This window comes from Petaurus breviceps, unplaced genomic scaffold (assembly GCF_028583685.1).
Source record: "Petaurus breviceps papuanus isolate PSGF00001 unplaced genomic scaffold, PetGlider_PUasm1.0 99, whole genome shotgun sequence".
Classification (NCBI taxonomy): domain Eukaryota; kingdom Metazoa; phylum Chordata; class Mammalia; order Diprotodontia; family Petauridae; genus Petaurus; species Petaurus breviceps.
In genome coordinates this window covers 11,582,167-11,597,752 of record NW_027187465.1, presented here as the reverse complement: position 1 = coordinate 11,597,752, position 15,586 = coordinate 11,582,167, and the positions used below count along the sequence as shown (strand labels likewise).

The 15,586-nt window shown below is 46.7% G+C and overlaps 1 protein-coding gene across 4 annotated transcripts in view; it reads right to left on the bottom strand.

Annotated features, from left to right (window-relative positions):
* Nucleotides 1-5,739: 5,739 nt before the first annotated feature.
* MSI1 (musashi RNA binding protein 1) overlaps nucleotides 5,740-15,586 on the bottom strand; it is a 31,792-nt gene continuing 21,945 nt past the window's right edge. For 2 of the 4 annotated variants that reach the window (XM_069081919.1, XM_069081917.1), the window contains 4 exons: nucleotides 9,917-9,985; nucleotides 9,394-9,581; nucleotides 8,904-8,969; nucleotides 5,740-7,669 (listed from right to left, as the gene is read on the bottom strand). In XM_069081919.1, coding sequence (XP_068938020.1) covers nucleotides 8,928-8,969; nucleotides 9,394-9,581; nucleotides 9,917-9,985 — 299 coding nt within the window. In that variant the 3' untranslated portion in view covers nucleotides 5,740-7,669; nucleotides 8,904-8,927. The remainder of the gene's footprint in view (nucleotides 7,670-8,903; nucleotides 8,970-9,393; nucleotides 9,582-9,916; nucleotides 9,986-15,586) is intronic. The other 2 variants (XM_069081918.1, XM_069081920.1) reach the window with 1 other exon arrangement.

Here is a 15,586-nt window from a genome sequence, read left to right as displayed (position 1 = left end):
CCTCCATTTGCCTGTCCCAGGGACCCCTCATTCATAGGATTCAAGACCAGGCTACACCTCACAGGTCATCTAGTCCAACTCCTTTGTTTGACAGATAAGGAAACTGAGGTCCATAAGAGAGACATGGCTTGGTTGATGTCAGAGAGAGTGAGAGCCACAGGAACAGTTTGTATCTATGTTTTCTGACTCTGAATCTAAGGCCCTGTCTCTAGTACACAGTGACTTGGAATCAGCTCTAGATATCTTAATGTTCATAAAGCCCTTTACAAATATTATCTCATTCAATCCTAACAATTTTGGGAGGTAGGTGTTATTAACATCATTTTTTACAGAGGAGGAAATTGAGATAGTCAGAGTTTAAGTGACTTGCCCAAGGTCACACAAGTAACAGGTGTTTGAGGCTGAATTTGAACTCAGGTCTTCTTGTGGCAACAGGCAATCACAATGTCATGAGTCTTATGTGAAAGCCAGGTTTATTTCAAGAGAAATGAACACATGTGTGGAACCCAAAGAGTTCATATCTGACTCAATCAATCAACATTTATTAAGTGCCTACTATGTGCCAGGAATTGTGCTAAGCTCTCTGGAGATGCAAAAAGACAGTCCTGCCCTCAAGGAGCTTACAGTCTAATGGGGGAGACGACATGCAAACAGATACATACAAAGCACGTTATACATGAGATAAATTGGAAATCATGAATAAAGGGAGGCAGTAGAATTAAGAGAGGTTGGAGAAGGCTCCCTATAGAAGGTGGGGGTTTAGCTGGGATGTCAAGAAAGCCAGGGGGGTCAGTAGCCTGGGCTGAGGAGGGAGAGCTTTCCAGGCTCGGGGGACAGGTCCTGCCTCCAAGCTCTTTGCTTTACCGGGTAACACGCTTTGCCTCTAACCTTCCTCTGGGGGAAACATACTAATAAGCTTTTTCATTTCTCTAGAAATATTAAGAAATACTTACCAGTGAATGGTCCTCAATATTCTCTAGAAGCATTAAGAAAGACTTGCCCTTGGAAAGAAGAAAGAGAAGATAGGACAAAAGGCCTTTCTTAGGAAGTTGAATTAAGATTAAGGATTTAAAACTGAGATTTGGAACAAGATTATCTATCAAAGAATGACAATTTCTTTTTTACTTTTTTCTTGCTAAGAGTTTGGCATGTAGTAGGAACTTAAGAAATTTTTGTTCCTTCCCTCTGGGCCTTGGTATAAACCCACCTAAAAGCCTTCTCCTCCCTGATCATCCCTTTAAGAGATAGGTCCAAGACGCTCACCCTTCTGCATTGAAAAAGGATTAAATATCTGGGGAGAGATCCCTTTGCTCATTCCTGGAGATTATTTTAATGGAATGGTCCAGAAGGGAATGAGACAGTGCCCCCACAACTCTTCTGTAATGTTAACCCCAAACGTTATTTTTACATATTGTGATTTCCTTCTTTAAGATTCCAAAGAACAGCATGGGCCTTGGAGTCAGGAGGACCCAAGTTCAAATCCACCCTCAGACACTTACTAGCTGTACAACCCCGGGTAAATCACTTAATCCTGATTGCCTAAAAACTAAACAAAAAGGGGGCGGCTAGGTGGCACAGTGACTAAAGCACCAGCCCCAGAGTCAGGAGGACCTGAGTTTGGTTCCAACCTCAGACACTTAACACCCACACAAAAAAAAATTAGCTGTGTAACCTTGGGCAAGTTACTTAACCCTAACTGCCCTCCAAAAAGGCAAAACAAAAACAAAAACAAAACTAAACTAAACTAAACAAAAGAAAGATTCTAAAAAACATTACCTCTAGTTGTTTTGGAGTCCAGAGGCCTCAAAGGGCATGGGGGATCTATGCTAAGCAGAACTTCTCTTTAAACCAGAAATGTTTTGGATGTGAATGGTGAGTACAATGGTTTCTGGCGGACTCAAGTGTAAAATAAGGGGATTGGATTGGCTGGCCTCTGGGGTCCCTTCCCACTAGGCTCCTAGGACCTACATTTAGTCCTAGGTCTAGGTCCCTATGATATTATAAGCCAGGCAGATGAGGCAACTGACTCAAGAGGGCAAATGGTCCAGTATCAGAGTCAGGATTTGAACCCAGGACCCTTGGAGGTCAGGATTTCTCTGGTCAGTCGAACAATGGAACATACTGGGGGTGGGGGTGGGGAGGTGGTGATTCCTCTGGTTACACCTTCAGCTTTGTCTCCCAACTTCTGCCCAGCCCCACCCTCAGATGTACTCCCAGGCAACCCTAGCTTGTTCCTGTCAAAACACAGGTGTGTGGCAATTAGTCTCTCCCAGCCTGGGAAGGACAAAATCTTTAGTGGAAAGAACAGCTAAGGACATACTTGCTGACCTTACCAGATGGTGGGTTACCCACGACCCCCAAAAGGTCACAGGTGCATACACTCAAGGTGGTTACTACTAATAACAGTAAGAATTCTTTCTTTATTACCTCCTTATAGGGAAGCTTTGACAGTCTTATAAGGGCTTGCTCAGAAGGAACTCTGAAGTTCCATGATGTTCTGTCCCACCAAACACATGTAAATTAGTACAGTATTATTAATTGTTGCTATTACTGTTAATAATATCAGTAACTACTAATTAATGAATGGGCAGTGGGCTGTAGTGAATTTGGGGTCAGAAGACCTGAATGCAAATCAGGGAGAAGGGGGAGAAAAATAAGCATTTATATAATGTCTACTGTATACAGGCACTTTTTACAAATGCTATCTCATTTGATCCTCAGAACCCTACAAGGTAGGAGCTATTATATTCCCATTTTACAGCTGAGGAGACTGAAGGAAAGAGAGTGATTTATTCAAAAGTGACTTATCCAGGGTCACAGAGTAAGTAGCAAGTGGATTTGAAGGTGGATTTGAACTCAGGACTTACTGACTTCAGGCCCCATTGCACTATCAGCCACCAGTTGCTTCTGACTATTCTATATAACCTCTGATCTTCTGCTTCCTGTTCCCTTTTTAAAATGAGGGGGTGAGATCATATGGCACCTTCTCAAATCCAGCCCTAACTCAGTACAGACCTTCAGTTTCATATCTCCAACTACCTAATAGATATCTTGACCTGGATGTCTCCTAGAACTCTTAAACCCAGCATATCCCAAACTGACCTCATTATATGTCCCCCTCTCTAAGTCTTCCTTTCTTCCAAACATCTCTTATTGTCTAGGGCACAACCATCCTCCCAGGTGCTCAGGCTTGAAATCTAGGGGTTATCCTCAACTTTTTATTTCCCCCCACCCCCCTATCCAATCAGACACTTATTGATTTTACCATCGAGGATCTCTCAAATACTCCCCCTTCTCTCTCCAGACCCTGCCTCCACTCTTGGAGCAGACTCTTTACCTCACTCCTGGACTCCTGTGATAGCTGCTGGTGGGGCCACCTACATGGGGTCTCTTCCTCAGTCCATCCTCCAGACTCAGCTGTTAAAGTCACCTTTCTGAGTCTGTCCCTGTTACACTGCTCTGGTCTTCCCCAACATACAATAGGCTCTGTGGCCCCCTATGGACTAAAGATCAGGTATAGAATCCTGTTTGGTGTTCAAAGCCCTTCGTAATCTAGGACAACCCCCTCACCCCCCATACCCAACACATACTCTGTATTCATGGCTGGATCTCTTGGCTGTTACTCCAACAAGATACTCACCTTTCAAGCTCTGACCATTTTTCCTGCTTTTCTAGCATGCCTGGAATGCGTCTTCTCCTTGTCTCTGCCCCTTCTTGCCTTGATTCCTGTCTCTACCTTGTTTGTACCTAGTTTTTTGCATATTTCCCCCCATTAACCTTTGGGCTCCTTGAGGGTAGAGGATGTCTTTTGCCTTCCTTTGTATCTTTAGGCATAGCGTGGTAACTGGCACCTAGTAGGTGCTTAATAAACTTGTATTGACTGTTTGCATAAAGTGTAGCCTAGTGGGTAGAAAGCTGGCCTGAGAGCCAAGTCTTGCCCCTATGTGACCCTGGATGAGTTACTCTCTATAATTACAGAGAAGATGCTAATTTTCTTTGGTGGAAGGAATCTCCTCATCTGGGAGTTCCCAATATCCATGGAATCACAAATCCAGTGCCTAACCCAGCTTATTTGCAGTTTAATCAATTCACCTTCCATTGTAAGCTCCTTGAAAGTTTGGACTGTTTTGTTTTGTTTTGTTTTAAATTTAGCAGTTCCCCCCGTGCTTAAACCACAGAGCCTGGTGTATGTTGTAATGGACTTGTAATGGATGCCCCTTGAATCCTAACCTAATGGGATAAAGAGTGGACTTGGAACATAAATGCCAAGCCTCATGATGGTGCCAGGGCTCCAGGGTTCAGGGCCTCAAGAACGTTTGCTTAACCATTAGAAGGCTCAAGTTTCATGGTCAGGAGAGAGAGGGCACCGCCTCTGCTCAGGACCTGGGGACCTCTTATCTGCTCTGATGTGGCAACCTTTTCTAGCTGCCTCTGGCTGAAGAGGAGCCAGAAGGAATACCAAGTAGAATTGGACCCAGCAGCCTTCTGATCAGGAAGGTCAAGAGCTTAGCTGCACCCTTAACAAATGTTTATTGATTAATTGGTTCATCTAGAAGACCTCTTTAGGCACTCTGACCCCTTCTACCAACCAAGACTGACAACTGTCACCCCTCCCTCCCCATAAGAAAATCAGCTTAATTCTATTTGGTAATTGATTCTATTCTGGATAAATGCTGACATTTTGTATAGCTGCCTAAGAGTCTGTCCCTGAAAAAAGTTTGGTTTCCCTATAAATCACTTTAAAAGATCTCTATACCACTAGCTGCCCATGTAAAATGAGAAGAAATCTGTTATCTCTGAAGGATGGAGGTGGATGCCAGGGAGTCTGATCTGTTATCTCTATGATACTGGCTGCTCTTTAAGAAAGTCTAGCCTGCTGTTGGCCATGTCCACACAGGTGGAGATCACCAAGGAGCCTTCCAGAGCAACAAGATGGAAGGAGGCATGGTTGCTAGCTCACCATTCCAGACGACTAGCCAATCATATTGTTCCCCACGCCTACGATGCTCCCGACTTTGGAACCAGTTATGTTTTTTCCATCTCTGATGCCGCTTCCTACTTTTGGGGTGCTTCTTCTATTGTCCATAAAATAATCTGTCAGCCTTCATTCAGGGTCTTTTGGCTTGTTGAGGAGCTAAAGACCCCTCTTATTGATAACTACGAACCTTAGCGATAAATCTAACATGCTCAGAACTTGTGTACCCACATGGGAGCTCCCTGAATTGAGTCAGTAAAGAATTGTGGACAGGAGGGACTGTTTTGTTTTCAGTGTGGTGTAAAGGGAAGGCCACTGAATTCAGAATTAGGGTCTAAAACTCCACTTTAGACACTACCAATGTGACCCTGAGCAAGTCACTTAAACTCTGTGGGCCTGCCTCAGTTTCCTCCCCTATAAAATGGTGGGGTTGGATTTGATGTCCTCTAAGGACCTCCATTCTTGCTCTAAGTCTATAATCCTGTGCATCTCTGGGGTTTGATATAGTGAAAGGTACCCAGCAGGAGCTTACTAAATGCTTATTAAATGAGTGAATGGCTGAATGAGGACTGAGAAGAAGCTTCCCAAATGAATGCAGCTCTGCTAGCATCAGTGACCCAACAGTGCTTCTCAACCCCATGCCTTTTGGGTCCTCTCTGGATTCAAGGCAAGTGTCTTAAGGAAACAGTGAGAAAGAGCAGGTGGTCCTTGAGGAACCCCCTCTCCATCTAAGTCACACAGAAGAATTACAGTCACAGACAGCACCATTTTCAAATAATTTATTAGGAATTTAAAACTGAAAAATCTTGGAAAGAGGGTTACAGATGTGGAGCAAACAGATACCAGAGAGTGGTAAATTTACTGGTTTCAAAACACCACTTAACATCTTTTAAAAAAACCAGGAATGAGTCATAGAACAGAGTTCCGGCCCCAGCCCCAAGCCCTAAGGAGGAGAGGGGAACAAAGAGGACGGGGGTGGGGAAGGATGGGGAGGGGGGAGGTAGAACCACTCAGGGGCTCCCCTCAGACGTGTAGAAAATCAAAAATAAAAACCAATAAAATGTAGCTTCTCTTTTATTAGGAAATATTTTTTTTAAAAAAAAGACATACAGCCGCGCATCTCAGTAACAAAGATTATTGCTTTGTGTTCTCAGCACTAACAGGTTAAGCACCTCACACTGCTAATTAACTCTCCAAAGGTAGTTGAGGGACCCTGGGGGGCAGGGGCATGTAGGACACCCCTAGCCTTGGACCTGTCTAACCTCCCTGGGGTGGGGGAGGGAGCAACCATCAAGTCTCCCTCCTCCCACCCCAGTCAGGTCTTTGGTTCACAGATATCTAGACCCTAAATCCACCCTCTCTCCCTGATGGAGGTGCTGGAGGGGGCACCAGGGCAGAGAGGGAGTTGGGGGTGGGGGAGGTCCACAGGGCTGCCAAGGGGCTCCGACCATGACCTTGGGGAGAATGGCCACATGGCCTGTCCAGGTGGGAGGCTGCTGTGAAAGAATGTGGGGGATCCCTGAGAAGCCCTTGGCTTGCCCCTGGAGTCACTCACCCATACCCCTTCCAACACCTACCTCCCCACAGTAAGCCCAGGGCAGGAAACAGGAGGGTCCGGCCTATTGAGGGGGTGGGGGTAGGGGAAGGCCCTTTAGAGAGTTAATTTCTTTCAAATGTGGCAAGGTGGGAAATCCCCCTCCCTTACATCCGAAGTTGGGGCTTGGGGCAGGGGTGGGAGGTGGGTAGCCCACAGGACTCCCCCTGAGCTCCAAGATGAGAGAGGGGGTACCTTCCTTTCCCAGTCCAAGTGGAGGCCCTAACAAAAATCTTACAGTAACCATGTGGGGAGGGGGTTCACAGAGGGGTCCGCTGAGTGGGGTGAGGTGAGGCCCCTCCCCCACCCTGGCAAGGAATACGGAGAGGGGTGGGGGGCTTCACCTCATAGTATTTACAATATCATACAGGAGACAGACATCTCCAAGGCTTCACCTGACCCCACAGCCCAGCCCTGCTCAGCCAGAGCCTGGGCTGCCACAGACCAAAATATACACTTGTTCTCTCGTCGGTGTGGGCACTCCTGGTCCCCCACCCTGCAGCCCGGAGATTCACATTCACAAACCAAGAAACAATTTAAAAATGTTTCTCTCTCTCTCTTCCTCTTTGTCTCTCTCTCTCTTTTTTTTTTGGTCAAAAAAAAAAAGAAAAAGAAAAAAGGAAAGAAAGAGATCAGAATTAAAAAAACAAAACAATAAAAGAAAAAGGCAGGAGGGAGGCATGGGCCCTGGTAGGGGCCCCCCATGTCTCCCACCATCTTCCTAGCTAAACACAAGCACGTGAGCCATTTCAGGAGACCTACAGGACGGGGCGAAGAGACAGAAAGGGAAGGGGGGCAAACCCAGTGGGAAAAACCAGGAGGCTACCATCTACTCCAAAATAAATAGAAGCCGAGGGAAGGGCATGGGGGGGTGGCGCGAAGGGTGGGGAGGTTAGTAAGGGCAGTGAGATGATGTCCATGGGGTGGCCTGGGAGGCAGAGGGGGAGGGGAGGAGCGGGGTGGGCAGGAGCCCAGCAGCCTGCAGGCAGTGTGCAGCTTGGCGGAGGGGACCAGGTGATGGGACGAGCCTCCTTCCCCTTTCCCCTTTGGCTGGGCTGGTCCTGCAGCTCACTGTCCTCAGGCAGCTGCCAATGAGGGCTCTGGGGGATGTACAAGAGAGCAGAAAAAAGAGAACTGGTTACACCCCATCTCGTCAATGGTGTCTCTCCAGCCAATAGCCTTTTCCTACCCTCCTTTCCTGGGGCCCAGTCCCCTTCCTTTCTAAATAGCAACAAGTTTCTCCCCTGAATCCTAGAGTCTAGGACCTGGGCTATCCAGAGTCATAACTCGGGCTGGGTGATAGGCCTCTGTCCCAGAGTATTGACATTTATCTGGTGTAAAACTTAAGTAATCACTATAGGAACATAATGCCTCCCGAACAATGAAATTTGTCTTAATTGCTTCTGGTATTTTCACACCATGAATTATAACACTGAATGGTTTTCTCTGCCTCTGGTATCAAAATGGCCAGTTATGGCTCTGAGATTATGCACACTTTTCTCTCCCCCACATTTTTATCCTCCAACTCTCCAATCTTTTCCCACAAGCTGCCTATATTTGTACCCTCTATTCTGCCAATGACTAGCTTGTATGACCTTGGGCAAATCAATTCCACCTGATCCATAATTTTCCCTTTTTTTGACTGTAAAATAAAAGTGCTTGGGTTTGCCCCAGATAATAATAACTGACACGGACCTGGTGATCTGAAGTCTGCAAAGGGCTTCACGCATATGATAATATCACCTGAGCCTCAACCCAAAGAGACAAGATTTTGCTCTTTCCATTTGACAGAGGCTCAGAGAGGTGACTCCAGACTGCTGATATCAGAGACAGAATTTGAAGCCTGGCTCCAAGACCAGCCAGCGCCCTGTCTTCTGTGGCACTCTCAGAGAGTTGAAAGGAGGGGCAGAGGTGATCACACAGAGCCAGGTGACTCAGGAGAAAGCTGGGACTTGGGAGTCAAATCCTGCTTCAGACATTTACTGGCCATTTGACTATGAGCACTCTTTGTAAAATGGGCTTTGGGTTTCCTCCAGCTCTCAATGGCTGCTCTTGTGATTAGAACCCAGGCCTCTGGTTCAAGGTCCAAAGGTCTTTCCATTACACCATCCTTCCCACTTTCAGCTCCCTCCCCGCAAATATCCTCTGAACAGGAACCAAAAACTCAAGTTGGATGGAGAAATATTAGAAATAGATGCCCTGAGGCACACAGAACAGTCTCCACATCTCTGGGGTCCCTCTGATTCCAGGCCTCCCCCTGCTCCTTCTCTTAAGCCCTATTCCTTTGCCCTGATGCCCCCTCCCAGGCTCCGTGTCCCTTCATAGGATTCTTACCTCCTGCCTCCTTGATCCCCTGACTCAGTGGTACCCATTGGTGAATGCTGTTGCAATCAAGGGACCCTAAAAGAGGAGAAAGCCAAAATCCCCGATTCAACAGACTGAGGAAGTTAGATAAGACTGTCCCAGGACGCCCTCTTTCCTTCATTAATAAGATTTATTTCTTTTCTCTTTTTTTAGGGGGAGGGAGGGGAAATGTTTCATTACTTTTTTTTCATACTCTATAGCCCTTCCCAAAGACCCCTTTTCCCTCCCTCTTTCCCAATAGAACCTGCCTTTATAATAAGTGTAAGCAAAACCACAACAACACAACCAATAAGGTATTGAAGGTATTGCCTGCCCTAATGAGCATGACCTAACCTTATTGGATTTCCAGCCCTTTCTTTTCTTGACCATGAGGTTCCCCCTTTTCCCTTCAATTCAAGTAGGGTCCCACTCCCCAGAAGCCCCCCAAACAGGAAACTAGAACCCAGCTCAACCTACTCACCCCAAGGCTGTGGCCGAAGCCAGTGCTGGGGGCAGGGCTGGCGGCACTGATGTAACTGCTGACCCCAGAATCCTGGTTGGCCGCCCCATAGAGCTCGGCCATGGGGCCGGGGCTCGTGGTGCCCAGGAAGCCCCCCGTACGGCTTGGTGTCGAACCTGGAGGGGGAGCCAGCGCCCAGGGGTGAGATCCTGGCAACCCAGAGAAAAGAGCCCAACAAGCTAGCCCCTTCCCCAATTCACCATGCCTCCCTACCCCCCACTGCCCACTTCTCCCAGAGGAGAGGTGGGCCCCAGACCCAACCCAGAGCAACTCAATGAGGTTAATGCCTCTGTCCCTCCCAATAGGGGGAAGGAAAACACCTCCCCGCCTTCCCAAGAGAGGACTACACGTCCCTTTTTTCTTTTTGTATATCTCTAGCACTTAGCACAGTGCATTGCATACAGTAAGCCCTTGATACATGCTTCACTCGCTCATTTATTCATTCATTCGTTCATTCATCCCCTACACCCAAAGTTGGTCTCACCTGTCCCTCGGACAACAGCGGCTGCTGCAGCTGCTGCGGCCATTGGTCCATAAGCAGTGAGCGGGATTGCTAAAAGAAAAGACACCAGTCCCTTAGACCACCCGTCTTCCACAGAACATCACCCCTTACAAACCCACAGAACTTAGTCCCCATCCTGGCAGGGTCTTGGGCAGCTGCCCAGGCCCTCCCTGGGGAAGAGCAGGAGTGGAAGGAGCCGCCAGATGGTGGAGGGAAAGAGAGAATCCCCAGAGTCGGTACTTGAAGGGGGCATATGGAAGAGTGGGCCTGAGGCCATCTCTGGTCCCAGAGAGGATCCTCCATATTTCTTCCAGAGTGGGGAAGATGTGGCAAATGCAGCCCCAGAGAGGGGCTGAAAGCAGGTGGACAGTAAGTCTCGTCTCTCCACTGCATCTTTTACTGGTCCTGTCCTAAGTGGAACCAGCTGAAATCTCACCATCTCCAAGAAGCCTGCCCTGATCACCCTAGCCCACAGTGATCTCTCTCACCTTCCTCTATGGTAGCTAAGGTATACAGCAGATACTCAGGAAGAACTGCGTTCAAATTCTGTCTCAGACCCTTACTAGCTGTGGGACCCTGGACAAGTCACTTAACCACTGTTGGTCTCATTTTACTCAACTGTAAAATGGGGATAATAATGCTATCTACTAATACTAATACCACCTCCTATGGTTGCTGTGAGGATCAAAGGAAATGACGTTTGTAAAGTACTCAGCACAGTGTCTGGTACACAGCAAGTACCTAATAAGGGTGTATTCTCTGGCTAGAACTCCCATGGTACTGCATGATTCTTATGCTGCATGTGCCGCATTCTGCTCTATGGTTTTCTGTGGGCTTACTTCATTTTCTTAACTAGACTGTAAGCTGATTGAGGGCAGGCTCGTGCCTTTTAATTCACAGAATCTCAGAGCTGGAAGGGATCTAGGAGGTCATCAGAGAAGACAGCAGAGTCCAATGGAAAGAGCACTGGATTTCCAGTGAGAGGGTGTGGGTTTCGACACACTCTGTCAACTTAATCCTGTGAGCACATGGGCAAATCACCACTTCCCTGGGACTTGGTTTCCTTATCTATAAAGTGAGGGGTTTTGTGTTGGATTCTTTTTAATGGCCATCCTAGCCTTAGCACTATCACCCTAGCCTGACCCCTGCCCAGCTGAGAAATACTTGGACTTTCCTGTATTCCCTAGAGCACCCAGTGCAGGGCTGCTTACACACACTCGGTGTGCTGTACTTTACACAAAGTAAGTGTTCTATAAAGAGATTATGGATGAATTTTGCACCTTGGATTTTAATTCCTTTGGGAATAATATGGTACTGGGGAAAGTGAAATACATATTTAGATAGCACCCACTCCATCCAGGCACTGTGCTTTTTACAAATGTTATCTCATTCAGTCCTGTACCACTTGGATCTAGGGTCACAAGAACCAGGTTCACTCTTCCCCTGCCTTTTTTGGAGGGGGGAAGGCAAGGTAATTGGGGTTAAGTGACTTGCCCAAGGTCACAGGGCTAGTGTGTCAAGTGTCTGAGGTTGGATTTGAACTCAGGTCCTTCTGACTCCAGGGCTGGTGCTCTATTCACTGTGCCACCTAGCTGCCTCTAGGTTCACTTTTCCACTTACTACATGTGGGACCATGGACAAGTCACTGAAGCTTTCTGGGCCTCAGCTTCCTCATCTGTAAAATGTGTGTGTGTGTGTGTGTGTGTGTGTGTGTTAAACCTCGGTCCCAGCTCTGGACCAAAGGTCCTATGAGAAAGACACCTCTTGGCTTGAGCCTGGGGGCTGACCAGTGCTGGCTGAGGCACGCGTGCCCTCTACTGCCTAAGCCTGACCACTGCAGCTTTCAACCATAGCACACTACATGAGACCTCACGGCGATGATGCTCCTCTGTTGAATAGGGTACATCCTCTGCAGGGCATGGTACAACTTTGTGCCTCCTCCAGTCCCAGCTGCCATTACTAATAATGACTGTCATGTCTGTAGATGCTTAAACACCCACCTCGTTGGAGCCTCACAGCAACACTGTAAGTTGGGCATTACAAGTACCTGTTATAACCCCATTTTAAAGATGAGGAAACTGAGGCAGGCAGAGGTTATAAGTGACTCCCCCAGGGTCACATAGCTAGTGTCTGTGTCAAGATTTGAACTCAGAAGTCTTCCTGAGACATAGAGGTCCAGAACTCTATCTATTGCATTGTCTAAGCTGCCTTGATGGCCACTAAAGTGCCTAGAAGGGTTGGAGGTTGGGTTCAAACCCAGGTTTTCCTGTCTCTTTTCTAGTATACTGACTTCTTCCCTGTTGCCTACAAACCTACCCACATCTCCCCATCCTCAGATAACCCTCAACTTGATCAAAGCATCCCAGCTAACTACTGGTATCTACCCTCCCTTTGGTGCCTAAGCTCTTGGAGAAAGTCATCTAACCCTAAATTTGTGCCGCTACTTCTCTCATTCTTTTTTTTTTTGAGCCAATTGGGGTTCCCAGGCTCACACAGCTAGTAAGTGTCTGAGGCCAGATTTGAACTCAGGTCCTCTTGACTACATGGCTGGTGCTCTATCCTGGATGACACCTCGCTGTGCCCCTCTCATTCCCTCCTAAACTCTACTGGCCGTTCAACTACAATTGCCCTCTCCCAAATTACTAAGGATGTCTGTATTGCCAGATCAAAAGACCTTTCCTCCATCCTCCAACTTCTCAACCTGTGCAGCCTTTGACAGCCTTGATCATTTCTTCCTCTTCCTCCTTCTTCTGTTTTTAAATGATTGATCACCTTCTTTTCCAGGATACTCTCTCCTCTCTAGGTTTTGGTGATCCTACTTTCTCCTGTTTCTTTTCCCATCAGTTGAACTGAAGCTCCTTCTCTCCTTTGCTGGTTCTTCCTCCAGGTCATGGCTACTACCCCTGGGGGTCCCCCAAGGCTCTGTCCTGGAACCTCTTCTCTTCTCTCTCTGTACTTTTTCACTTGGTGGTCTGATCAGCTTCCATGGATTCAATTAGGAGCTCAGTGATGGTGATTCCTAAGCCTCACCCTCTGCCTTTTTCCTGAGCTCCCAACACCCGTCACCAAATTTCTTCTGAACATCTCAAGCAGGATGTCTGAGAGGCTTCTCCAACTCAGCATGTCTGAAACTGAATTCATTATCTTTTCCAAAAAAACTCTCCCTTCTTCTGAAATTCTCCATTACTGTTGAAGGCACCCCTTTCCTCTCAGTAACCCTGGGTCCACAACCTCAGTGTCAACCTTACTTCTCAGTCTCATTCACCCCACATGTAATAAGAATAAATAATAGTTAACATTTATGTCACTCTGCATCTATATTTGCATATAGTGTACAGAGCACTTTAAAACATTATCTCGTTTGCTTCTCACAACGGCCCTGGAAGGTAGGTGCTATTGTTATCCCCATTTTACTGATGAGGAAACTGAGGCAAATAGAGATCAAGTGACTTTCCCAGGGCCACACAGCTAGTAAGTATCTCAGGCAGGACTTGAACTCAGATCATCCTGACTCCTCAGTTCATTCCACTATGCCCCCTACTGGCCACATATCCAATATCCTGTCACATCTCGTCATTTCTACTTTCATAACATCTTTCCTATATTCCATTGCTCTACTTACCAGACTACCACCTTAGTTTAAGTACTAATGGTCTTTCACCTGGACTAGTCAACAATCTTCCATTTGGTCTCCTTGCCTCCAGTCTCTCCCCACTTCAATCCATTCTCCACTCAGCTGCCAAGGTGATTTTTTTTCCAAGCGCAGTTTACAACCTTCCTCAGGGTCCATCTCTGGCTCCCCAGTATCTCCAGCTAAAATATAAGTCCTCTGATTGGCATGTAAAGCTCTTTATAACTTGGTCCCCTCCATCCTTTCCAGGCTTTGTCTTCAACATTCCTTTTACCTACTCTCCCATCCTCTGGTCTCCTCTCTGTTCCTTGACTAGGGCACTCCCGTCTCCCATTTCTTTGCCTTTTATACTCACTGGCTATCTCCCATACCTGGCATTCTTTCTCTCCTCATCTCAGCCTCTTAGCTGCCTTGGCTTCTGGCAAGACTCAGCTCAAATCTCACCTCCTACAGGCCTTTCCAGATTCCCCCAGCTGGCTGCCCCTTCTATGTACTCGGTACAGATCTTGTATGCAGCTGGTTGTTTTCATGTTGCCTCCCCTATTAGAATCCAAGTTCCTTGAGGGGAGAGACTATTTTTCTGCCTTCCTTTGTATCTCTAGTGTTCAGCTTTCATTTGTTCTTTCAATAAACATTTATTAAGCACCCACTATATGCTGGCACATAGTAAGCATTTAACCAATGCTTGTTGACTCGACTGACCACTACACTATAGAGCCCAATACTCAGGTCATTGGTCCCAGGCTCCAGACACACTCTTCTGCAAGACTTCTCGAATCCGGCTGGTTCAGGCTCTGGGGATGCTGTTGTACGCCCAGATTAAAAGTCTAGTCCACACAAGGGCACCAGACCTTGGTTGAGTTTGCTCCTTGGATTGGTGTGGATGTTCATTCATTTCTTTGTAATGCAAACCAATTTCTCTTTCACACCTTCTCACCTTACAAATGTTCTTTCTGGTCTTTCTACAAATCCTCCGCTGAACATTTGCCCACTATGCCGAAGGTCTTCTCTCCGGTTCTTCCAGCAGCTTGGAGGTGCTAGAATACTAATTGAATGATCACTTTCTTGTCTCCTTCTCACATCCTTGTAACTACAGCACTTCCCCTAAGGTCTTGGACATAATGGACATTTAATAAATGTCTGTGAATTGCATCAGACACCTACCTGGCCAGCTTCCTTTTTCCAACAGCATGTGTCTGCCTTGAAAGAAATTCTCTCTTTTACAGTACCTTCTTAGGAGCTAGTCTTCATGCCTAAGTCCCTGCTGCCGCCTAATTATAGCCAGCATGTGTTTTCCCATAGCACTTTGGGTGACCTGTAATTTTGACTCTTGGGTCACATTTAGAGCCAGACAGTACCTTAGAATCAGAATATGAGTGTTAAAGAGAGAGGCTTTTGCAGCAGTGAAAAGCTGAAGATCAATAAAAATACCATGCAGTTTCCCAAAAGGGATTTAATGTAGCCTTCATCCTAATCATATCTGGGCTCTCAACTCACTGTCCTTCTGGAAGCACCTATCTTATTGTTCAGGTCTAAGATTTAAGGGACTGCCTATTCACTCGCACACCTGGACCAAAAAAAAAAAGCTTTTTTCCTTCTACTTTGTTTCTCCTACGTGGATGGATAGATCAATCTCCTTTTCACTCCTTCAAATTTCATCCATTTGTAGGGTTTGGTGGCTCCATACAATTAGTGCAGTGTCATCTTCAAATAGGAGTATTTAGGAGTGATTTGGGGGCTGTTCAGGTGTTTTTCAGCCGTGACCAACTTTTCATGACCCCATTTGGGGTTTTCTTGGCAGAGATACTGGAGTGGTTTTGCCATTTCCTTTTCCAGTTCATTTTACAGATGAGGAAAATGAGGCCAACAGGGTTAAGTGATTTGCTCAGGGTCACACAGCTCCTAACTGTCTGAGGCTGGATTTGAACTCAAAAAGATGAGTCCTGATTCCAAGGCCAGTGGTCTGTGCATCAAGGCGCCACCTAGCTGCCCTTAGAATCTTAGGGAATAAGGATTTCATC